Consider the following 25,718-nt stretch of genomic DNA (forward strand, 5'->3'; position numbering starts at 1 on the left):
TGGGTGAAAACTATGATGATGGTGATACTGTTCAAGGCCAAAAAAGGGTCTCACCAAGGCCTAAATCATTTCAAAATATCTATTATCAAATTATTTGTTGTTGTTGATGTATTCATAAATGAAGACATCGATTTCATGGTTTTAAAGATGAAAAATAAGATGGTAAGACACCTTTCAAACCATGTGTCGCTTGTGCCACTTAGACCACACACAGACACAAGCTATTCGTGTAGTACTCACTAGGGGTCGCTATAACTCCTCCATTTGACCACAGTGCTATCAGTCACACTGAGGTTCACTGATACTTTTTCTCGTACTTAAAATATATCCTAAAATGATTAGCTTCAAACATGCCTGTAACAACATAAACCCCTATACATCTACAAAGCCATACAATAAATTTCCTTAACGTTTACCCAATACCATTTAGATGTAGTTAATCTTTCAAAAAACATGAGAACGGCATGTGTAAACTGTGCGTGTTCCTCCACAGAAAATTTGGTTTTGCTCATCTGTTTGTTGTCAGCCTGCATGGGTGCAGGGATGAGGGGTTTTCCTGCTTGTGATTGGCTGATCTTTTAAGCGCACCTGTTCTGTCTGAACACCCCATTGGCTAGTTTACGTGTCAATCAATTCCGCCTTATCTTCACGCGCTTTCCTCTCTTTGAGCTGAAGTACCAGCTTGACTATTGGCCTTTCTGTCTCTGGAGAACTACGTAACCAAGTTCGTTTAGGCAAAGCGAAACAGGCAACGCAATGTCAACCCAAAAGCAGCGTCTTAGGAGCGATGGGAACATTTCAGAGAGAATCAACGGCGACCGCCTTTGGTTTTGCGCTACTGTGCGCCAAGAGACGAATTCATAGGACGCGCGTCTTTTCCTTTCCACAAGCTCGCATTCGCGTGAAGAAGTTCTTCGGCGTGTGACTCCCGCCACACCGTCACCGGTCCGGACCTCTACACTTCTGTTTTAAACTTTATTTACAAAGGAATAACGACATCGGAAGAACAGCACGAGTGACTTTTCTTGGGTTATAATACGATTTTATCATTTAAAGTAAACTGTTTGAGTCGTTTTGACTGACGTTTGGTGACGGTTTATGGACACGGGTTTTGAGGGACCGCAACGAGAATCTCCTGTTCAAAGAATTACATTCTCTCATGAGTTCTCATTGGATTATTTGAGTTATTCATCAACTTATCAAACTAGACTATTCATAATGTTGTTTTCGAACAATATATTACAACTCAGAAAGCCAAAGATGATCGCTATACGGATGGCGTTACTCCACGCGGTCCTCATCGCGTCTCTCCACGAAGGTAAGAAAACATTTAGGCACATACAAAACTTGTTGCAATATTATATGTTTACTCTTATAAAGTCACTGTCTCGCAGAATAAATAAACAGATTAATCTAATCGTCTACTGATAAGCGCAATGACAGTGCGCTTTCATTTAGGCAAAGTTACTTCATTGCATTCGTTTTCATTCTGGTCCCTGTTCCACTTGACCCATTTTAACATCTTAATGTACTCTTGATATATTTATAAACGAATACATACACTATTGTGATAAGTGATGCGTGTATGTGGCGCGCGGTACATCGGCGGGTGGTTTTGTTGTGCCAAAGCGTAATAAATAATAGAACTGCTGTTTGCTCACCTTGTTGTCTTGCTGTATTATAGTAAATGATGCATGTCTATAGTTGGCTACTAAGAGGCGTAGAAATATGATGACTGAAGCCTGCGTCTACCTCTTTTTATGGGTATACAGTTTTCTGACATGAGCAGAGTTTGAAACGCTTCACACATCTATACACACACTTGCGTTTTATTTTCTTACATTTAAGAACACGTGCTATTCAATGTTTTAAAAGGTTAATATATGGTATTTTACATAAAAGTTTATTCTACATTAACGTCTGCAATGCATTGTTAAAATCCAAAGCATGATCTTAATGTGCTAATTAATGAATGCAAGCAAATTTTGTTTGACTGAAGCGTCTCGCGTGCTGTTTTTTCTCTGTTTTTAATGTACTCATTCATTTGTAATTGAACATGTAAAATTAGTTGTTTAGATCAAGAGAGTCGGCAAGATTAACAGCAATATGTTGCACGAATTCACTGCATTTCTTATGATAATACAAATTTCATATAAATGTTGCTTATGATAATGTTACTGTCTGTCAAGTTAGGCTTTTTTATCCAAGAAGTCATATGATGTACCTTGTTAAGGGGTTTGCTCACTCTTTCTGCCTTTTTCAGCTTTAAAATCGAGTTTACTCTGTATTTGAAGTTGTTTTAAGGGGACAAGACTCTTAATTGTAATTTGTAATGAATAAAACAAATATATGCGCTGTAGTTAAGGTGAGCCACCTGATTTTCACTCTCCGCAGAGGCAATAGACATGATGAAATGACCAGACATTTGTCCCAGCAGTGTCCTGTTTTTATTCATTCTCTCCAGCTGAGGACCCACATTGACCTTCACATCTATTTTTGCTTTCACTATCCCAGCAAGTCTGCAACTGGACATGTCACCAACAAACAATTAGGCTTTGGGGGAAAGAGAGACAGACAGAAAGTCAGAGTGTGGGGGGTTTCAAAATTACAAAGTTAGTGTTGAAGATCCCAAACATGAGGGACAACAGCTTAGTCCAAGTGTGTGTGCACCTGTGTGTGTTGGGTTAGATGATATCTTAAAGGATGACTCTGGAGACAGCACTTGCTAATCAAGCACTTAAACCACCATCCTCATCATCACTGTTTTTCAGCCTTCGCATCAAAGGTGGCCTCGCGTGTAATATAGACTGCAAGCAAAGAATACGTCCTTTGAATTGCACAATAGTCACAAGAATATTTGGAGGTTTGTGGTTGTCATTATAACCGTGCCAGTTGATTTTACACTTCAGTAAAATACTCCCATACTGGTACTTTATTTAAAGCCTTTGCCATCTGAAAATAATAAAAATATTAATTAAATATTACAGGTCATATATAACGTAACATTTTTAAAAATGTATTCAGTAAATGTTGAAATTAACATCAACTAACAATGAACAGTACATACACAGCACTTTACAGTTGCACTTTTTACATGCCAAAGGGTTTCTCTTCTCATGAAGAGCGTGAGGTAAATGTTCTTTATTACCCTAAAACCAAGACAATGATCACTTCACTTCTGGTGATGGGTTCTTTAATGTGAAACTAGGGCAAACAAATAAATGGATTTCAGTGTCTTGTGGTTTTTTTTAACACTTCTATAAGATTCAGTGATGTTTTTTGTTTGTATTTTGCCCATTTACTCGTTTAACTTCTCATTGAGAAACTCGTCTCTCTCTCTCTCACACACACACACACACACACACACACACAAACACACACACACACAAACCGATCACTTCATGATTATCCAATCAAAATGACAAAAATAGGTATTACTGTGAGGATAAAAATATGAATTAAAATCGGAGGCATTTCTGATTTGTTTATACGTTTCTCTTGACTGCTTGAAGATATTTTCCTCATCTCTCACTATCTTTAAATATGCAATTTAGCTGCCTAAAGCATAAATGTGACTGGATATAAACTAATGCAAAATAGATGGTAATACATTTGATTTAAACATTTGGGTTGGACTTGCATGTTTTTTGTCACATTGTTCGAACAGCTTGAGGATAGCTTTAATGTTTGCGCCCTCTCTGCCTGGTCAGCAAATATACTGGTGTTCTCTATTGATGCAGCATCTATTCAAGAAATTAATAACTTTATAATGATATGACAACGTGTACTGTATACATACCTTTTTAGTTGTTTGTATTTTAAATCTGCATTGTTCAGCTCCGTGCAGTGTTCCGCTGCATTCAATGTGCAGTCAAGTGTCTAAACAACCACCATAAGGCATCAGTGATAGTTTTTATTTGGGCTCTAGAGGTTGCTCTCATACTTTATAATGTCAGCACGCCCTTCCCAGCCGCTCCCATCACTGGACACAACGGGGGAAAATGCCAATTTTCGGGGGATTTTTGCCAATAACCGATAGTTCCAGAAATCGTTATCAGTGGCAATAAATCAACAAAACCGATATAGCGGTCGACCTCCACTCAAAAGCCTGTTGTATAATATTTGGTACACACATTTTCAACACGATTTGTCTATAAAATAATGAAATTTTAAGTGAACATATGTGGCTTCAATTCAATAAATACTCATTTTGAAATGTCAGTAAAAATATAATTGTTGTTCATTTTACATTATAAAATCAGCAAAGATTTCACATTAAAAAGACGAGTACATCACATTGTGAAGGTAGCCATTTTGGAAAATATATTACTAGGTCTTCTACTTCCAGAAGAGCATTGAAACTTTCACCAGGAGGCATTAAACATCTAGTACACAGCATACAACAGGTTTTTCAGCTAAGTTTTTATCATGTTGATCTAAAGGCTCTAGAAAGTCATGTATCAAATATGTTCAAGCTTCTATTAAATATTTTTTCAAAGTAGAAGGGCCGTGAGACCTTGCAGCCCTGGGCACTGGCCCAATTGGCCTGGTCAGTAATTCACCTATGATCATAATATCAAGTGTAAAGGCACAATTGATGCACAACTGATTGACCCGTGAATGCAAAAGATAATTTTTTTAATGGTTATATCTCTTAAACCATTTTATCAAAACATCTGAAAAAAAGGTGTGTTTTGATAGTTGTGACAGTCACACATTTTGGTTACTGTACACAAAACTATGTGGTATAAAAAAATGATCATATACCTCTCCTGGGTCAAAATGACCTGAACGCAATAGGAGGGTTAATACTACAGAGCTGCTGATGAATTGAAGCCAGAGGCAGAAAGAGATTATATGTTGTCTAGCATGTGAGAACAGATCTGTGATTGAGTTACTCCAAATTTGCAATTTATCTGCAATTGAAGGTCTGAAAATGCACCTGTACTCAACCATGGATAAATCAGGGAATAAATGTTTTTGTTGCTTTGGGTTGTTTTGGAAGCTTAATTGACTAAAGCAGATTGATGTTTACCGAAGGAGTCTTCCCAGTAAAGCTTGTGAAACATCTCTCTGCTTCATCTTCATCATCTCTCCCTTCAGTGTCTGAATGCATTTTCAGATCCCTGAGAGTTTCAAGGCTCTTCTTTAGGTTTGAATAGTTGTAACAAAACCAGAGTTGTGATTTAAAACCGTCAGACTATCAGGCTGTCAAACACAGTTGCCCTGCAACACAAACACACACAGACACACTGGCCGTGTCAGCGAGCCGAGTAAGGGGCCCATATGTTGGATGGTTGGCTGACACTGGGGAGATGATTTGCTCTAGGGAGGCTGTGAAGCCTTAATCTATTTCTCTCTCCATTAACACACGCAAATACAAACATGCACACACACCCACCATGCAGGCATTCAGGCATGCTTATACTCAGACACATACTTCCTTTGTGGTATTTCTTGCTGACAAACTCTCCAGCAAAGCAATAAATACAGAATTTTTGCTTTGTTTCTTAAAATGGACAGATTAAATTCAAGAGTGTGTGTGTGTGTGTGTGTGTGTGTGTGTGTGTGTGTGTGTGTGTGTGTGTGTGTGTGTGTGTGTGTGTGTGTGTGTGTGTGTGTGTGTGTGTGTGTGTGTACTTTTAATAATCGTTTTTTAAAGAGGTATAACCAAGAAGATATTTCCCTAAAGATTGGCACTGACAAAGAGAAATGAGGGATATACGAGGGGAGGGGTGAAAGTAATGACTGTGATCATTATCTCCTATGTTTTTAATTGAGATAATGACCCAGAGGAAGACAATAAAACTCACCAGGGAAAGATTTCGCTCTCTCTCTCTCCCTCTTCGTATATCCCCTCAATATTTCTCCTTTCAATTTATGAGAAGTTACTATTGAATGAAATGTCATCAGTTTAGATTGCCCTGGTTCCAAGATGGCTCTATAATTCAGAACAAAAGAGCATTGTTATTCAGGAGTCTAAGGTAAATGTTTCTTAAGAATCTTGTGTTTCCATACAAAGTCATTTTAGTGCTGTTCTGTCACTTCTAACTCACAGAGCTGGCGAGAAAAAGTATGCTAAGACCGAATTTTTTTTTCCATTAAAATGGCAGAAAGACCAGTTAGCAAGCTCCCATTTTGCAAACATACTAAAATTGAAAACTTTCATTTCAGCAGATTGATTTCAGTTGGATTCAGAAAGGAAGAATGAAGAGGAGGAGAAAATCATTAGATCAGTGGAGCATTGCTGTACGGTGGAAACATTTTGAATTTGTGTATTACGAATTAGGCAAACACACACAGCCCCTTTAATTCATTCACTGAGAAACCTGTGAAGGAGATTTTTGCATTAGGGAAGGACAGGTATATAAATATAAAGCCAGGATTAAAAAGAGAATTTGAGTATGCTGCAAATTGTCAGCCAGACAAAGCAGAATAAAGACAGTGATGACTAGATAAAAGAGAAGCTATGACTAGAGATATCAATATATTTAGTCATGCCATACATCTGTTTTATTCTGCTTGCTTCAAGAAAAATCTCACTTGCTCTATTTACAGGCTGCTGGAAGGAATTTCTCTGTCATTAACGACTGCTGGCCAGCAGTTCATTTAACACGTATGTGCCCTCACAACGCCTGAGAAATGATCAGCTTTTTATCAGACTTCTGGATGTGTTGTAGCCATATGGAATTGGCTTTGGAAATTACAATTAAACTTTTGTGTAACTATTTGACTATCATTCTCTTCTTTCTTTTCATATTGCCATTTTCAGTATCGATAAGGCTGGATTCTCGCTCCTGTGATGATCGGAGGGTGAGTGAAGGGATAAAGTGAGAGTACTGGAGGTGTTAAAGGTGTCTCTTGTTTGTCTAGATGGAATAATTAACGCTCATTAAGAGGGTGATGAGAGGCTTAGGGGTGGTGCTACTTGTTACGATAATTGGAGTCAAATAGGCCTCATTATGCAAATAGAAGGAAGTGTGATTCTGTTATTGTTTACCTGAACGCTGCCGTTCTGATGACCTCCGATAGATGGAGAAAATGACAGTGTCAAGAGAGGCATAGTAGCGAAAGAAAAGATGAGAAGGGGGGGATAATGAGCTGTTTATATCGAGGGAGAAAATAGTAATAAAATAAGAGTGATTTATTTAAGAGATGTGAAGAAGAGAAATGAGATGACGGCAATGAGGGAGGATGGCTGAAATTTGTAATCTGTAATCAAATATAATCTCAGAGGGCAATAAAGAGGCTGCTCCATTTTGAAGAGGAAATGAAACGTTTATTATTATGCTTATTTACAGGTTCATAATTTTATTTTGGGGTCCACTAGAATAGGTTTACGTGCTTTAATGTTCAAAAAAAAAAAATTCTCATACTGTACATTTCTGCTAAACCTAGTTTCATCCTCTAGCTCAAACACTCGGATTAAGGTCCTGTCTCTTTAAAGCCCCCCTTTCAGAAAAGCCCAGTCTGCTTTGATTGCTCAGCTGACCTAGTCTGTTGTGATTGGTCAACCGTGTAGAGTGTGTGTCCTTTTTGGGCGATTCATCTTTAACTAAAAAAAAAAACTTTCTCTTCTTAATAGAGCTGCGCATCGCTGATTTTCTTCACTATAAGATGTACACTGTGACGCATATTATGATTCACTACGTCACGAGCTATCACGTTATAATCTAGCTGCAGCAAGCGTCCATGAGTGATGAGCATCTCCGTACGAGACAGTTTATTAGCTGTTTTTCACGTAACTCAAGCGACTCTGAAACAGGCATATCTCTGTGCGGTCAGAGTATTTATACAACCTGCTTCCTTATTTGAACTAGTGCCTGACCGATATTATTGGCTGATATTAGCCTATCTCAGATATATCGGTATCTGCGAAATATGTTTTCCGATATGCACAGATATGAAAAGTTTTTTTTTTTTTTTTTTTTCAGACCACTTGACTTTACCATATAATGCAGAAATGCAATTTAGAATTGGTGTCATAGTGTAGTTTGCCCAGCAGAGCACGCTCCGACTCCATTGTTTACAGAGCTGAGCTGACGGTGGTTCTTTAGACGGTGCGGAGGTAAGCGGTCTTCATAAGTTGCTAACTAGTTTGTGAAATACATACTGGAAAGTTAATAAACAATGACCCCATCATAGTCCCTTTTCAATATAGCTAATTTAACGTTGACTCTGTCCCTTAAAACCATGTCTCTCATGCTTATCACATCTGTTTGCTCTTTTAACCAGCTATAGTTTGTTAGTGCAGTCAGTAACATAGCAGATTGAAAGGTAAACATCAGAGCAACTTTTTGCAGCTCAGCAGACGACGGTGCGGTGGTGGATTGTGTCTGTTGAGTGTTGATTGCACGTTATGTTGTTACCTAGTTGGTGAGATGCAATGCTGGATAGTAAATTAAAAACGTTAAAAAAAAATTCTAACCACGTAGCTACTTTCATTGCTTGTCAGCTGAGTAGAAGCTAATGTGTAAACATGTATTCACCAAACTGTTTTGTTCAGGATTCGCAGTTTGGTACCCCCTTAAACTGAACAATTCAGTCGTTGCATTTACAAAATTTACATTTACTTGGCAATGCACATCACCCTAATCTGTTTGGAAAGTTTACAGTGCATCTGGACTGTAAGCTGTGCTTTCTTCCTCTCCTCAATCAAGCGTGAGCTGAAGTGCTGCACTCCTGCATCATCATTAGCGTTTCAAATTATCTCATGTTGCTTTAAATGAGATTAAGCGACTATTCGACAATTGAAATTGTCGAAAACGACGACTGATCGTTTCAGCCCTAATTGGTTTACATACTTTTTCTAATTAAATGTACTTATTTGGTTCAAGAAAACTGAACTACAAGTAAACTCATCTGTGATTTAAAATATTGTTGTTTATATTTAAATGGTTATTATACTTGCAGTAAGGGGGAAATTATGACTGGACACTTGGTTAGCCATATTGCACATTGGATGTACTGAGATATGATGAGACCTAAGTGATTTTGCTCAGAGTAGGGTGGGGTGCTCACAGTGTTGTGTGTAGATATGTGTGTGGCTGATCTTGGCAGCAGATTACTCCATCACTTTGCCTGGCATAAGTTCCATCAGATGGACTGTCTGCTTGGCATGACCATACTGCTCTCACTGTTTCCCCTATGTGCATTTTGCAGTGGCACTGCTAAATTATGAGCGCCACTATTATATTTCACAAGGATAATTAAAGATTCTTGACACAATTTAACGCTTGCCAGCCCCATACAGTTGTGCTCTTTCTACACTGTAAAAGAGATCCCACCACACACACAAATACACGCAGTGACGTCACCGCATAAAACGCGTATCAAACTTACTTAATTTCATGTGGCAACACAGGATGGCAGGGGATCACAACATCTCATGGACCAATGAATTGCCGTTTTCCTCGTGAATATTATTGAACCTTCCCGTGTCATATTAACATTATTTTGGAGTGCATTTTCCCCCCTTTCACGGCTCATATGGGATGGGTGGGGGGGCACTAAAACATCACAAATTTTACAACAAACGGAGACACAGTTTAACACCATTTGAATGTCAAATTAACAGGTTTAGAAAGGTTTATACATCTATAACATCTTAAGTTCAGTAACTATGGGACAAACTGCGCCCTCACTGCGCACGCTCGCACTAAACTCAACAACTGCTCGACACGCTGCTGACAGCTGCACAAGCGATAGAGGAAGATAGAGCGGATTTACTTGCGCATCTTCTGGAAGGGGAAACACTGTGTCTGGATACCTGTGATGCAGTAATCGATAAATAATACTTCTGTTCACAACAAAAAAACGTCCTTAGCAAAAAAAACTAGAAATAGCCAAAAAAATTTATCCCGGATGGTGCAGGAGTCTGTTCTGAATGTTTCCCATCATCTCATAAACAATTTCTATTACTCTCTTTTGGTGGCCAGATGAATGACCTGGTGTATATTTGTCCTTTTAAATAGATGAACTGATAGATGACCACTTTTTTTTTTTTTTTTCAACCTATAGGGACAGAATATGAAGTAACAGATCAAATGAAGTCAAATCAAGGTTAAATTAAGGTTTATTTAGCAAATGCAGAATGCAGTATGTAGCTGAAATTGTGGGCATTAAAATGTTGATTCTGCATGCTCCAAATAAAATAGAAATAGACATCACAAAAGCTAGAAAAGGAAAGCCAGAGAAATGAAAATGACTGTGTATACAAAAAGAACTAGTGAAAGATGCCACATGTAATACAAATAAAACAGATTTTTTTTCAAATTTTAGATAGGTTACTTTTCCTGTGAACTGACCTTTTAAAAAGTGTGAACAATGACCTTCCATAGAGTGGCTGATGATCATAAATATCATGGAGATTGTAAAGTGTGATATAATTTCTGATAAACTGTTGACATTTCTACTGACTGTTCTGATCCCTGAGACAGTCACTTCCTTTGTGTGTGTGTGTGTGTGTGTGTGTGTGTGTGTGTGTGTGTACACATAATAATACCCTCAACACTTGCATCCATGCATCACATAGACATACTTACAGTGATATTGATGCACATCTGACATTTTGAGGCTTAATTTGACAGATGAGGTGGGGTGTGAGGTGGGGCCAGTGATTTTCATGCAGCCAAAATGTTATTCATTATGTTAGATGGGCACAGGAAAGGGTACAGTGGGTCCTGCCTGTGTGTGGCTCAACCCACCCCCCCCTCTACCTCTCACACTCTCTTTTACTCTTGGTGAAATGGCAGCAGCTTCACCCTGAGGCATCAGAGATATCCCTGCCTGTTTTCCCCTGATAAGACAAACCTACACCACTTACCTTTCCCTCTCCTCTCCTCTCCCTCCCCTCTTCTCTCTCTCTCCTCCAACCTTTGATTTTGAGGTGGGGGAAGAGTGCTGTAATCTTTAGGGAACTTTGCGGAAGCGTAGTAGGAAAGACCTGCGGTATTTGCTTTCACGCAGAATTCTGCAGTCACTGTAAGAGATTTCGAATTTTAGCTCTTCAAAGTAACACTGCTTTGATTCTGCTAACGTGTTATGAGTGATGGTACGAAGCCAGTAATCTTTGCTAAGTGACTGCAATTTTTAAAAAGTGAAAAAGGTGCAATTATTATATACCTCATAAAATGACTAAGATTGATTCAATAGCATTACATCTTGATTGGCTATATTAGCTACAGTAGCTGGTTGTGTTGTTTTTATTCAGAATCAGCTTTATTGCAAGTATGCTTACACATACAAGGAATTTGTGTCGGTGACAGGAGCTTCTAGTGCACAGCAATACAAAAAACAATACAAAAACAGCAGCAAGACATAGATAATAATAAAAAATTATTATGCACATACATATATAAACACAGACACACACATACATAGATATACACATACATAGTGCAATTCTTATAGATATCTGATATGTACAGTGCAGATTACAAATCTGTTCCCATATTAACCTTCCTATTGCATTCAGAATCTGCATACACCTTTTGCATTCATAAATCATTCATAATCCAATGGTTTTCATCTAAAACTATATTGTAAGTCATTTAACAAGTTCTTAACTGTTCATACACTTAAAAGTGAGTGGTGGTGGCGCAGTAGGCTAATGCACACAACTGTTAATCAGAAGGTCGTTGGTTCGATCCCCACAGCCACCACCATTGTGTCCTTGAGCAAGGCACTTAACTCCAGGTTGCTCCGGGGGGATTGTCCCTGTAATAAGTGCACTGTAAGTCGCTTTGGATAAAAGCATCTGCCAAATGCGTTAAAGTTAAAAGTTAAAGTTAAAAAGATGGCATGTTAACCAACAAATATAAAATTCATTAAAATGCCATTTTATTTTTAGAAATAATAAAATGTAGAAATACTTTGATATTTCAAATTATACATTAACTTGTGTGATACATGTAAAGACATCTTATTTTTATCAACATTTCTGTGAACTTTTATCTAAATATAATTAAAAAAATACAATTTATATTAAAATCTAATGTGAGAATTACTAGTAATTTGAATGAATTTCTTCTTACTCATAACTGTTCAATACAACGTGGTGGTCAAAAGATATAAAACCAACATATTCTTTTCCAACTTAAAATCAGTACAACTCAAGTATACAACACACTGTAAGCCCGGAGAAGTTCATTGAAAAATCGTATTGAAAAAAGTTAAATGTTTCCTAGGAAAAAAAAAGTTTGGTTTACTCAAAATAACTTATCTTTGCTTTGACTCAAGTTATATTATATATATATATATATATTATAAAGAAGTTTTGAGACAATAAAAAACTGTTTTAATTTAACTGTTCAAATAACATAAATAAACTCCAAAAAAGGTAACACTCAGGCAAAATGCGTTATGGAGAAAAATATTTATTTAAAGGTGGGGTATGTGATTTTCTTTTTTGACCATTTTTTCAAAATAACTTGAAATCCTATTCCTAACCCACTTACTGGCTGTAAATTAGAAGCACTGAAATGAAAATTAAGCAATTTAATCATCTGTGGAACGGGCAGGACTCGAAAAACTCCAGCCAATCATTTTCAAGACCATCTAGAATCATTGGACAGAAAATGTGTCAATCAAACGGTCGTACCATGCCCCTCCCCCCACCACCCTGGCGCGCGTGTCCCGTTCGTGCGCATACTCAAAGCTCGTGACCCAGTAACAGGAAGCGATTGTATTTATGTATAGAGAATAGAGCTTTTATAGTGCTAGTGGGGTTGTTCCACATTTCTATGAATCCTGTTTTGAATAGAAGACCGCTGTACAGACGCCAGGGCTGGCTATGTTCTTTTTTTTTTACAGTTATGAGAAAATCAGCTCTACACCTTTCAAGAGTGGTATGCGAACCCCTCCTCCTGCTGTGTCAACAATTTGCTCTGAAAAATTGTCTGACAGGTGAATGCACTGTTTGATTAGTGAGTCTAGAACACTGCTAGAACACTGCGCATCTGAGTTTTCGCTCGTGCATGATTGCGCGTCCATGTTTTTCGAATGGGTGGAGTCAGGGCCAGCGTTGGAGGAGAGAAGGTAGGACCTTAGAGTTGTGTATTTTCAAAATCTGCCGGCCGTTTTGCAAATCACATACCCCACCTTTAATAATGAGATATTTCTCCCGTTTCAATTGTTTTACTTCAATTAAAGGATAGATTTTTGTGAATTTTTTTGAATGAAAGATCAAAAGGCTAAACAATTCAGATGTTGTTTCACAGCCTTCTTTGCTCATATTTACTTGGGATGTGCACGAGTAGTCAAATATTCGAATATTCGTTCTGCTATGATTATTAGAATAGTAAAAATACTATTTGATTTTGCAAAGTTTTATATATATATATATATATATATATATATATATTAGTGAGATGCATGTTAAATCCTGAACACACAAACTAAAACTGGCAGTTATAACAGAATGCGCTGGGTTGCGCTATTGAGTGTGGACACAAGTTTATTACATTTGTTGAGCAAACGGTTCTGTCACTCGGTACGTTCAGATGGACACCAGAAAAGCGGGATATTGTGAGAATGTGGCTTACTGTGAAAATAAATATAAATGTGTGTATATCTATCTAATCTATCTATCTAATCTCTAGCTCTATCTCTCTCATGAAAAAATAAAAAATAATCTTTATCATTAATTGCCTTCATTTAAATATTAGTAAATTTTTTTTTTTTTTTATGAGCTTAAATATTTGAATATATGCCAATATTTTTGGCACCCTTGGTAATGCCATGCTTGATTCAATGAGAATGGACTAAAACAAGCTCAGATACATTTATTGAATTTAAAAATTCCAGTAGAATTAGAGAACATTAAAATCATCCTCTTAACTCAAAACACTTACTTAATGGATATGTTAGGATCTATGTTTATTGTACCTCATTTATTTGTGTTAAAACAACATCAGGGATAACGGTGCATGAATACTTTACTATGTTTTTCAGCTAAATCTATTGTATTTACTTGCATGAACTGCTGAACGTTGATGCATGAGTATGCTGCAAGCTGGTTCGGCATCAGATGGCTACTGTGTAAAATGTGGACAATTTCCTCTTTCAAGCCCCATTTAGACTAATGTGACTATTAGTCTAACATTTAGACAGTAGTACCTTTTTTTTTTTTTCTTTTTTTTAAAAATATTTGTTACATCTGTCATGTTTGTGTTGGTACTTATTATGTGTGTTTTGATAGCCTTTACAAAGTCATACATTTTTGTTTCCGTACTTAAAAACTGTGATATTTAAAATATGTCTTCTACCTCTCCCGGGTCAAAAATGACCAGAACACAATAGGAAGGTTAAAAATAGGTGGCACACCAATATATCAGGCAGAGCGATTAATCGCAATGCTTGAATGAGTTTTGAGTAAATATTGTGAGAAATTCACATTTTAGATTTACATGCAGATTCTTTTAACCAAAGTGATTTACAAATGAGGAAAACAAAAACAAAAGCCATTTATCCTAAGGAAAAAGTTTCAGTTTTAATGAGTTAGTACAATTAACAGTTGGGACGAGTGCTTGTATGACAGCAATATAATAGAATTCCATTTAATTTCGTTAAATGATAAATGCAATTTTATGTTGGCTTATGTCTCATTTGCTCATTTGAGGTTGTTAAATGATGGCATGTCCCTCTTTTGAAGCCATCAGTCTGCATTATTTCAACATCATTGTTTAAAAGTTGTGTTTAATAGCAGAATTCTGGTGAAGAACTACATTATCCATAGTCCAGCTGTGAAAGTTTCACCAATCATAGAATCACGGCCAACAAAGCGAGCCAAACAAACTTAATGCCACTACCATGATGCACTTTGAATGACACAATAGAGTCGCTCAAATTAATTTTGTATTTTCAAATATCTGCATATTTTGCAATACATTTTAAATATATTGTTTCTATACTTAATCATATATTCAACAACTTTAAATCAATATTTTTTTATCATTTCAAATTCGACAATGTCATTCTGAAATGTAGTTAATTCCCTTTTAAAGACATTAAGTACACAGTCTTGTACCTTAGTCTTTTTTCAAATACCTTTTCACTTCAAATCAAAGTTTGTAATGAGGTGGTTTACGTCGGCGCTGGTTGGATTGGTTCGGTTCGGTTCATGACTCTTTTATGAAGAATTTAATGAAATCCCTGTGGACAACATGATTGAGAAAAATACTTATTGAACCTAGATGACTGAAAAATTAGGCTGGAAATGTTGCACTTTATTGCTGTAGGCCTATATGGTTAATATTGGCATTATTTTGGCTATTGACCACCCTGCTCTCTAGATATCTGCATCAGGCATTGAACAATCCATATCAGTCGACTGCTATGATTTTATTGTTTTGCTAATGTTGTGTTATTTTCCAATTCCTTCTATGTAAAAGCAGCATACCAACTTTCTCAATCCACATTCTGTTAAATCTCTCAATTTCTCCCAGCTAGCTGTTTAAGTGCTGTTTACTTATTTGCCATTCCTGAGCGAGGTAATTAAGGTTGGTACAAAGAATGAGTGAGAGAGCACAGGGAAGGAGAGATGGTTTTATTTGAGTTCTACTAACAGCCAAACGCTCCGTCCAGCTCTCCTCCTCTGCTTAATACACTTTTTTTTCACCTACCTTACCTGCCGCCTCCTGTCTTTTTCTGACTCTTTTCCACATGCACACTCTCTTAAATTAACTCGCTGTCTTCTCAGTCTCTCATCTGTCCTTCTCTGCTAAACCTGTTCTCCCCTGTTAGTGCAGAAAAGAGGTCCAAAACTGTGTGGAAGAGTAGAGTTTAGCCCAGGGCTTAACCCGCAAGTATCCCTACAAGCAGGAGGTAAGATTGAAGATCAGTCTGGCGGGTCTCTCTACAGAGAGATGAAAAAGAGAGTGAGGGGAAAATGAGAGCGAGAAAATCATTGTTCAGGACTCGTTCACTTCTTTGTATTTCAGAGTCGAAATGTCTAAAGTTTTAAGCAGAGGCTCTATCACTGAAGCCCTTATGCTGAGAGGGGGAATCGCTGTGTGAGAGGAGAATTGCGCTCTACTGGTTTTCTTTTCTACTTTTCTCTCATCTATGATAAAATAATTTTGCTTTCTGTGCTTTACAGATTTAAACTAAACCAAGTTTCTTTCTGAACTATTCTCAAAGAACTTGATGAACACATACACAACACACTATCACACAGGTTCTCCAGGAGCCTGATTACAGCTCTTTCCCTTCAGGGCGGGTTTGTGTATTAGAAGGATAGAAACTTTTTGTTATTTTAGCATCTGATTTAATAAAGATATTATGCAAATCAAGTAATGATGCAAACACAAACAAAACAATTGCAGCTGAATGCAATTTGCACAGTGCAACTATTGATCTTGCAGGTTGTTTCTGAGTGCTAGATGGTAGAGGATGCATGATACTAATATGGTTTGGCACACTGTACTGGAACTGTACATCACTTCACCACCGCATGCCAAATGAATGAAAGCTGTGATTGGAAATCAGGGTTATTCCACCAAAAATGTATTTCTGAACTGTTCCTATGTTACAACATTAATATTGTGTTGCTTAAAAATGAATATGAGCTGGTTTTCTTTGCATTATTCGAGGTCTGAAAACACTGCATCTTTTTTTGTTATTTTGACCAGTTCTCATTTTCTGCAAATAAATGCTCTAAATGACAATATTTATATTTGGAATTTGGAAGAAATGTTATCAGTACTTTATAGAATAAAACAAATGTTAATACTCAAACACATACCTATAAATAGTAAATCCGACAAACTGTGGTCTCTTGTATATGTATAGTCTGCAGTAGGGCTGCACAATTAGTCGAATTGAATAAATAATCAAGATTACAATTATAGCTGCCACAAATAACTTATCGTTAAAAGTATCAATGCAGAATATTATAAGATCTGTCTATTATGTGGACCCTCCCCTTGACAATGGCGGAAATAAGAAGTTTAAAGATAGAGTGTGTGTGTACAGTATATTAGGTGTGTGGGGAAAAAAATCATACTCAAATGATTCTGAATCGATTATCAAAAGAATCAGAATCGATTCCGAGTTCAGTTTAAATCACGGCAGAGCAGTAGTGCTCGCCAAAGACAGATGTGAAAACAAAGACACGAGTTAAGTGCATACACTAAAGTCAAGTGCACAAACACTGCCGTTTGCAGACCAACTGTATCAAACACATGTACATAGGTGCCCGAAATTCTTTCACAAACCCACGCCATAGCAATGGGTGAGAGAGACTCTCACCAATTATTGCACCGATTTGGACACAATAGGGAAAACTAGGCAACAGTTCGGGAGATGTTGGTGATGTTTTCATTTAATTATTTTATTTTTTCCCCGATGCCGTTCTCTACTCTTGCGCAATCTCCATTTCATTGGCTTTTGCTTTATTTCCGGTCATTGCTGGTTACTTGCTTGTCAAGACAGTGTGCACACCTGATGATAAAGGTTTGAAATCCATCGTAGCTTTTGCGACAGGGTCGTGTGATCTACTCGCAGAGCAAACCGATGGAACAGTGCATACAAGGTGCTTGATACATTTATGAAGCAGCAACTGTGCTATTTAAACCGCTTTACCATCACCTGTGCAGGTGAGAAGAGGAGAAGCTGACAGCTGCACTCTTATAGAAGCTGATATATCCTGGACCAGTGGTTAAAAATTCAAATGAATAGCATGGCATAATTTAATTTTAAAGAATAATCAAATACTTCTAAATGATTTACAATGCTTAAACAAAAATAAAAAAATTATCAGTTGAAGTAATCGTATTCAGTGTGTTTTGATAGAGAACCATTTTTTTTTTCTTGTGCTTTTAAGATATTTTTTATAAGGTTCGAAAGAAAGAAAGAAACGGAATAACTTTTAAACTGTAGAAGCATTTATTTAATCTTGTGGATGTTCCATATTTTGGTCACAGCTCATACTGAATGTAAAATGCCAGTTTATGTAATGTGGCTCGTTCTGATATTTTAAAACGGCTGTTAAATAAAAAGTTGAAAGGGAAAAAATGGTGTAAATTTTGTTTTTTTTAAAGAAACTGAAAAAGAAAGAAATTGAAGGACAAGATGCATCGAGAATCGTTTTATAATCGAATCGTTACCCTTTGAATCATAATCGAATCGAATCGTGAGGCCAGTGAAGATTCACATCTCTAGCGAATATGTGAAAATGTGTGTGTTTCTGAGGGAGACAGAGAGAGCTTGTTCTACTTTCAGCACTCCGTGAGTGTGTAATTGTTTAAAATAGCTTTGCGTCCTCAAAGTCCCATCCATATAATCACAGTAGAATAACACACTGAACGAAGAGAACTAGAGCAGTATAAAGTGACTAACTACAATCCTCCATGACCTCCTTCATCCACTATTCATCTGGCTAACTCCCTCCCTCTGTAGATTATCTTTGTATCTGACCTTTGAATCCTGCTGAACGATATGTATGTGTGTGTTTGTAATTTGGCTTTATGCTGATCTGAAACTGGAGAAAGACACTAATCTGGCCTTTCAATCTTCTCTTTTTACAGACTGAAAAGAACGAATGAAAAGGCATCAATGTCTTCCTCAGCCTCCTCGCCTTTTCCTCAATCAAGTGATGCATGTGCAAAACAGGGAGTTCTGGGGTGTTGCCAGGGTGTTGATTTTTGATAGCTAGTCTGTGCTGGGTGGTTGGGCCTTTTGCGTGGAGTTTGCCGTGGATGTTCTCCCTGTGTTTGCGCAGGTTTCCTCCAGCTAATCCGGTTTCCCCCACAAGTCCAAAAACATGCAGGTTAAGTGAATTGGAGACTCTAAATTGCCCCGTAGGTGTGAGTGAAAGTCCCCCAGCCACTGGGGGCTGCTTCAAGAAGGGCATCCGGCGTAAAACCTGTGCCAAGTTATATATGCGGATCATGGATGTTCTGCTGTGGCGACCCCTAATGGGAGCAGCAAAAGAAGTAGTCTGTGCTGGGTGGTTACTAGGTTGTTCTTGGTGGTGTATTGTGCCTTGTCAAAAGAGTACACAGACAAGTTTCTATATTCTGGTCCCTAGTAGGGTTGCAGCAGTATACCACAGTATAAAAATGTACGGTTTTCATACCATGTTCATTTGCTTATCTACATTATTGAGAAGAAAAATGCAACTGGACAGAGAATCTCAGCTGCACGTGTGCATCTCCTTTCCTCCTCGACTGCCTGTCAGACTCATCAACTTGCACCACACACACACACACACACACACACACACACACACACACACACACACACACACACACAGCTGCAGTGGAGAAAATGTCAGAGAGAAGTGAGGCGATGGGCTCTGACATAAGTGTGTGTGTGTGTGTGTGTTAAAGCAGTGTTTCTCAACTGGTGGGTCACGGGTCTATTCGGACTGGGTTGTGTACAGCAGGGAAAGAACAATGCCATGGTTCTCCCATTGAATATATTTCAGCAGCCGCCCAAGTGATAGCTAATTTAGGACTGCCGAGGCAGATTTGAATGATAATCTCGCAATCAGCTAAAGGCTGCTCATCTGCACTTGAGTGTAACGGAACCAGCTCGCGATCATGATATGCTCTTCTCTCTGGCACGTGCGTGCAACAACCAATATTTTGAAGCGCAGACCTCAAAACTGATGTGACCAATTTCAATTCTGGTGAGAATTTTCTAGTTTAAAGCATTACAGTTGAAGTCAAGTCGAACCTCTCAAACAGTAGGCAGCCCTGATATGCCAAAAAGCACTGGGGAGGAAAAGAGCAACACTGTGCTATGTATTCCTTTTCATTATACATCACCTTTACAAAATTGTTTTAAGATTTTACATGAGTAAAAGTAATATTAATATTGTTTTCACTCCTTTAAGAGTCATTGTAACTGATAATAATAATTTCAGGGCTCAACGCTAAGGATTTTGTGGTCGGGCCAGTGCTTCAGACCTTTACTTGCCCTGCCAAAATTTTCACTGCCATATATCATGGCTTAAAAATATTGTCCAAAGCTAAATATTTTATATATATATATATATATATATATATATATATATATATATATATATATATATATATATATATATATATATATATATATATATATATACACAAACAAAACAAAGATCCCCCATTTAGCCTTAACAGACTGTAGGGGCAAGTGCTGTTAACGAGCACCTATGAAGGCCAGAACAGTACACAAGGGAGTGGGTGGCCAGCACCACGCCCGACCGCCTTTGTCTCCCCAGTGGTGATGTTTACACACCAGGTACTCATTTTAGGCTGAGTCAATCTAGGGTTGACCCAGGACCGGTTCAGATAATCGTCACTGGTGTTGGCCATGAGCAGGAATCGAACTCGGGTCGCCAGGTTCATAGCGCAGCACGCTAACCGCTACACTACCGCTCACCACGCACGCACGCACGCACGCATTCCGAACTTCTTAAACTACTTCGAAGGATTCTCATCAAAAAATCCTCCACGTGCAGCAATGACAACTTTGCAGATCCTTGGCATTCTAGCTGTCAGTTTGTCCAGATACTCCGATGACATTTCACCCCACACTTCCTGTAGCACTTGACATTGATGTGGCTGTCTTGTGGGGCACTTCTCACGCACCTTACAGTCTAGCTGATCCCACAAAACTCAATGGGGTTAAGATCCATAACACGCCAATTATCTGTTGTCCAATGTCTGTTTCTTTGCCCACTCTAACATTTTCTTTTTCTGTTTCAAAAGTGGCTTTTTTTTGCAACTCTTCCCATAAGGCCTGCATCCCTGAGTCTTCTCTTTACTGTTGTACATGAAACTGGTGTTGAGCAGGTAGAATTCAATGAAGCTGTAAGCTGAGCACATGTGAGGCATCTATTTCTCAAACTAGAGACTCTGATGTACTTGTCCTCTTGTTTAGTTAAGCTTCATTTAAAGAACCAAATAGCTTACAGCGGTGTTTGATATAATGGCAAGTGATTTTCTAGTATCAAATGGTCTATTTAGAATTATTGGTCCAGGTTAAGGTGTTGGAGTGATGGCTGCTGGAAATGGGATATGTCTTAATTTGATAAAAAATGACTTCTCTTAAATGGTGATGGTGCTGTGTTCTACATCAGGAATGTCTTGACTATACTTTGTGATCTGTAGAATGCCACTTTGGTGAATTAAAGTACCAATTTCCTTCCGAAACAGCAAAATCTTTACATTATTCCAAACTTTTGGCTGCCAGTTTATGTAATAAATATATATATATTTAGCCATTTCTGTAAATTTGGTTTTCACTGTACATCTTAACAGAAGTCTCTTTGGCGATCAAGATTTCAAGTTCGATTACAATTCCTATAGCACCATCTAGCGCTCTGTGCATGGTCAAGCACTAGGAAGTTCTGGTTAAAATTAATTTGCATTGAATGGACCTACAGAGCTGAGATATTTTTCAAAAAATCTTTGTGTTCTGCAGGAGAAAGAAAATCGTACACATCTGGGATGATATGAGGGTGAGTAAATGATGAGTGAATTTTCATTTTTGGGTAACCATCTCTTTAAATTTCAGACCTGCAATGCACTTTGGTTCTCCTACAAAAGCAGCATTGTTTGAAAGCTGGCAGGGACAAGGATCTTTAAGTCTCCCCATATCTCATCTGCCTACACACAATCTCACAATACAGAACCAGCAGACAATGTGAGAAACCAGAAATAATCTTATTTTAAAACATTGATCGCTCTCTATATCAGGAGCTCTGTTTTCAAAAGTCCCAGAAATAGGTTTGTGAATACATGTAAATAATGTCTGTGCCGAATGGCCCAGTACTGAGAGAGCAAGTGACACCCTGCGCACGTGCGTTTGTGCATGTATGGAAAGAGAGTCAGTCAGACACATCTACCAAGCTTATGCTCTCAGGCACAGCTCATGGAAGGTCCCAGGGATAAAAATAAAATTACATTCATTATCAGAGGTTAGAAATACTCACCACTCCATTTGGATTAGATCAGATTGGTGTGTGTGCGCGTGTTCATGTTCGTACATTTGCCAAGGGGTATAACGGGTCCAGACAGGTTATGTGGAGAGAGAGAGAGAGAGAGGGAGAATGAGAGAGCGGGAGAATGAGAGAGAGAGAGAGCGAGAATGAATGAGAGAGAAAGATTATGTCAGCAGTACACTACTACAGAAGTACTAGTTTTTATTAAAATGTGCTGCAAACAGACAAAAGCACTTTGACTTTATGAAGACAAACATGGCACCTCCTGAGAGCTGTTACCAGGCAGTAGAATAAATAGCATGAACATCAGCATAATGGCTTGGGAGGTGACAGAGAGGCAAGTGCTTTGGCAGAAATAAGAAAACAGTCAATCCCCAGTTCAATCTTTCCTGCTCTCCCAAAGCCAGACTGTAATGAGTCACACATTGAGAGCCTGTGTGTCTTGTCTGTATATGTCAGTCGTTTTCATGTTCTCCCCTCTTTTAGATTTTCACAATATGGGGCCATGGATATTTAATGCAGCAATCAAATTAAAAACACATCAGGGACTTCTTGGTTGTGCAGTTCAGGCTGGGCGAGTAAGCACATTTTTGAGATTTGGAGCTTAAACAGCGAGGACCCTGATGACTGCTCAGATAATTTAGCATTTTCAGAGCTCCCTTCTTTTTTGCCTATGTGTACAGAGTCTTAAAGAAAAGGCCATCCAAGAATAAAAATGTAAATTTTCTTATGTTGCTCCAAACTAGTGTTTGACCAATATATTGCAGAGGCCGATATTCAGATGCCGATACATATTCTCATTGGCCGATTGGTTCCTTAAGCCACGAAGCTGGCCAGAATCACCTGCTTGCATGTGAAGGAGCTGTCTGAGACATGTAAACAACTAATCACAGTTTGTTTTGTTGTGACATGCCATTGTGTTCTTACAATAATAGAAAGTGTGTGCACTCCTCATTTAACTGGTCCCATATATCAAAGCCGTGACAGATGCGTACGAGCTCATAATGTTGAAGTGCTCGCAGTTTCATTCTCCCTCTCTCTCCTTAAATGTCCCCTATAATTTTAAACTGTCTTGTCTAATGATAAAAAAAGGCAAATATCAATAAAACTTATGATATACCATCTGCAAATATGTGGATATCACTTTTAAACAGATGTAATTCACAAAACTCATATCCAGCATTTTTTTTCTTTTCTTCCTGGCGAGCGCTCAAAACAGTGGCGTCTGGTGCCCAAATGTTCAGGTGGGTGTCTGAGCCAATGCGTGTGGGAAAACGCACGCTCTCGTTTTTTTGTTATGGAGGCAGAGTAAATTGCGTTTTACACTGAATTATTTATATTATTTAATGCCAATATTACAAAAATTACATTTTTACAAACGTGTGTGTATGTATGTGTGTGCATGTGAAACAGACATCTTATTTATACAGGAATTTTGCCCTTCTGAGTGGCAAACTTCTCAATGACTATTATTGAAGTCAGAGTTAGGCTGGCTTTGATAAAATGTGCCTATTCTTATCCATCTCTTCATTGTGCATTATGCATTCTGCCAAATGCATAAATGTAAATGCTTTCTTACTTGCTTAATGATTCTGTGGCCTTCATCCAGTTGCGTAGCTATGTTGACTTTGCCAAGGATTGCTAGCTTGACACTATTGTCCATATGTGCTCTTGTAGACTCATGTTTCTTCATCCTCTGATAAATGTTTTAGGTCCCTTAATCCTAAAACAGTCCATGTTCCGTCTGTCCCTGTCATTTTAAAAAGTAGACATAGAAAGCAAAATAAGGCATTTGCATGACTACATCCAGCTAGCCAAGCCTTTCTGCTGTACCTAGTACAGGAGAAGCATTGTGTGTACCTTTTGACCTTTTCGCTAGCCTGTTGTTTTATTTTTATGTCAGGTTTATCTGGGCCAAGCTCTTTTACCCATAGTTGCTTCACCAAAGTATTCCTCTCAAATGGATTTTGCTGAAGAGATCTTATTGAATTTGGGGGCAGACTGGGCAGCTGAGATCCTGCTCCTGGGTCCACGTTCATCATTGCTACAGTGTTACAATCTATTGGCAGAGACTGTCAGTCGTCCAATAAGACGATGGTGAGAGGGAATGTGACTGTCAAAAGTACCGACTGGGGTGCTTCTCTCAGCGCCCATCAGGCCATAATATCGAGGCCTCTGATTAGCTAAATTTCTTTTGCACATGTGACTGTTGTGTCCGCATTGGTTGGCACTGCTCCAGCGAGAGAAGGGATGAAAAGGAAGCTAATTTTCCCCCACGTAATGATTTTATATTTTATATATGACACGCTATTAGGCATTTTAAATGCACACATACTTAAAATAAGTTTAAAAAAATTACTTTAAAAATGTTTATTTAAAAAAAATAAAAACCCACTTTTACTAGGTGGGGCAGTGTCCCAGCGCCTCTATGGACCAGCCGCCACTGACTCAAAAAATCTACCTCTTAACCAAAGTGCTTGATCTGTCAGCTGGATAAAAGTTCCTCTGATTTATGAATGTTACATGATGGTCAGTCTGTGATAATCCATGCAGGTGATCAAGGCTATATCAGCCAACCTCTATTCTAAATCCATATGACTTTCTTCAATTGAATTCAAAATTTGATGTTTAGCAGAATATTCTGGCTGATCTTTTCCATAAATAAGCATCAAACCTAACACAACACAGCTTGGAACGTTTTCAGCTCTGTTTTCTGTTTCTCTTACAGTTGAAGTCAGTAGTTTACATACACTTAGGTTGAAGTCATTAACTTGTTTTTTACCCACTCCACAGATTTAATATTAGCAAACTATAGTTTTGGCAAGTAAATTTGGACATCTGCTTTGTGCATGACACAAGTAATTTTTCCAACAATTGTTTACAGACAGATTGTTTCACTTTAAATTGACAAATCACAATTCCAGTGGGTCAGAAGTTTACATACACTAAGTTAACTGTGCCTTTAAGCAGCTTGGACAATTTCAGGAAATTATGTCAAGCCTTTAGCCAATTAGCTTCTGATAGGATGTGTACTGAATTGGAGGTGTATCTGTGGATGTATTTTAAGGCCTACCTTCAAACTCAGTGCCTCTTTGCTTGATGTCATGCGAAAATTAAAAGAAATTAGCCATGAAAATTATGGAGATCCACAAGTCTGGTACATCTTTGGGAGCCATTTCCAAATGCCTGAAGGTACCACGTTCATCTGTACAAACAATAGTACACAAGTATGAACTCTACGGCAAAGGACCTTATGAATATGCTGGAGGAAACAGATAGACAAGTATCTATATCCACTGTAAAAAAAAGTCCTATATCGACATAACCAGAAAGGCTGCTCGGCAAGGAAGAAGCTACTGCTCCAAAACTGCCATAAAGCCAGATTACAGTTTGCAAGTGCACATGGAGACAAAGATCTAGCTTTTTGGAGAAGTGTCCTCTGGTCTAATTAAACTAAAATATAACTGTTTGGCCATAATTACCATCGTTATGTTTGAAAGAAAAAGGGTGAGGCTTGCAAGCCGAAGAACACCATCCCAACCATGAAGCATGTGGGTGCCAGCATCATGTTATGGGGTGCTTTGCTGCAGGAGGGAGTGGTGCACTTCACAATAGATGGCATTATGAGGAAGGAAAATTATGTTGAAATAATCAAGACATCAGCCAGGAAGTTAAAGCTCTGTCGCAAATGGGTCTTCCAAATGGACAACGAACCCAAGCATACCTCAAAAGTTGTGGCAAAATGGCTTAAGGACAACAAACTCAAGGTATTGGAGTAGGG

General features: G+C 38.1%; 1 protein-coding gene across 1 annotated transcript in view; it reads left to right on the forward strand.

Moving 5' to 3' along the window:
* Window positions 1-697: 697 nt before the first annotated feature.
* The window catches only part of LOC127626776 (transmembrane protein 132C-like), a 329,864-nt gene continuing 304,843 nt past the window's right edge, over window positions 698-25,718 (forward strand). The window contains exon 1 of the mRNA XM_052102808.1: window positions 698-1,318. Coding sequence (XP_051958768.1) covers window positions 1,099-1,318 — 220 coding nt within the window. The 5' untranslated portion in view covers window positions 698-1,098. The remainder of the gene's footprint in view (window positions 1,319-25,718) is intronic.

This window comes from Xyrauchen texanus, chromosome 3, assembly GCF_025860055.1.
Source record: "Xyrauchen texanus isolate HMW12.3.18 chromosome 3, RBS_HiC_50CHRs, whole genome shotgun sequence".
NCBI classification, from domain to species: domain Eukaryota; kingdom Metazoa; phylum Chordata; class Actinopteri; order Cypriniformes; family Catostomidae; genus Xyrauchen; species Xyrauchen texanus.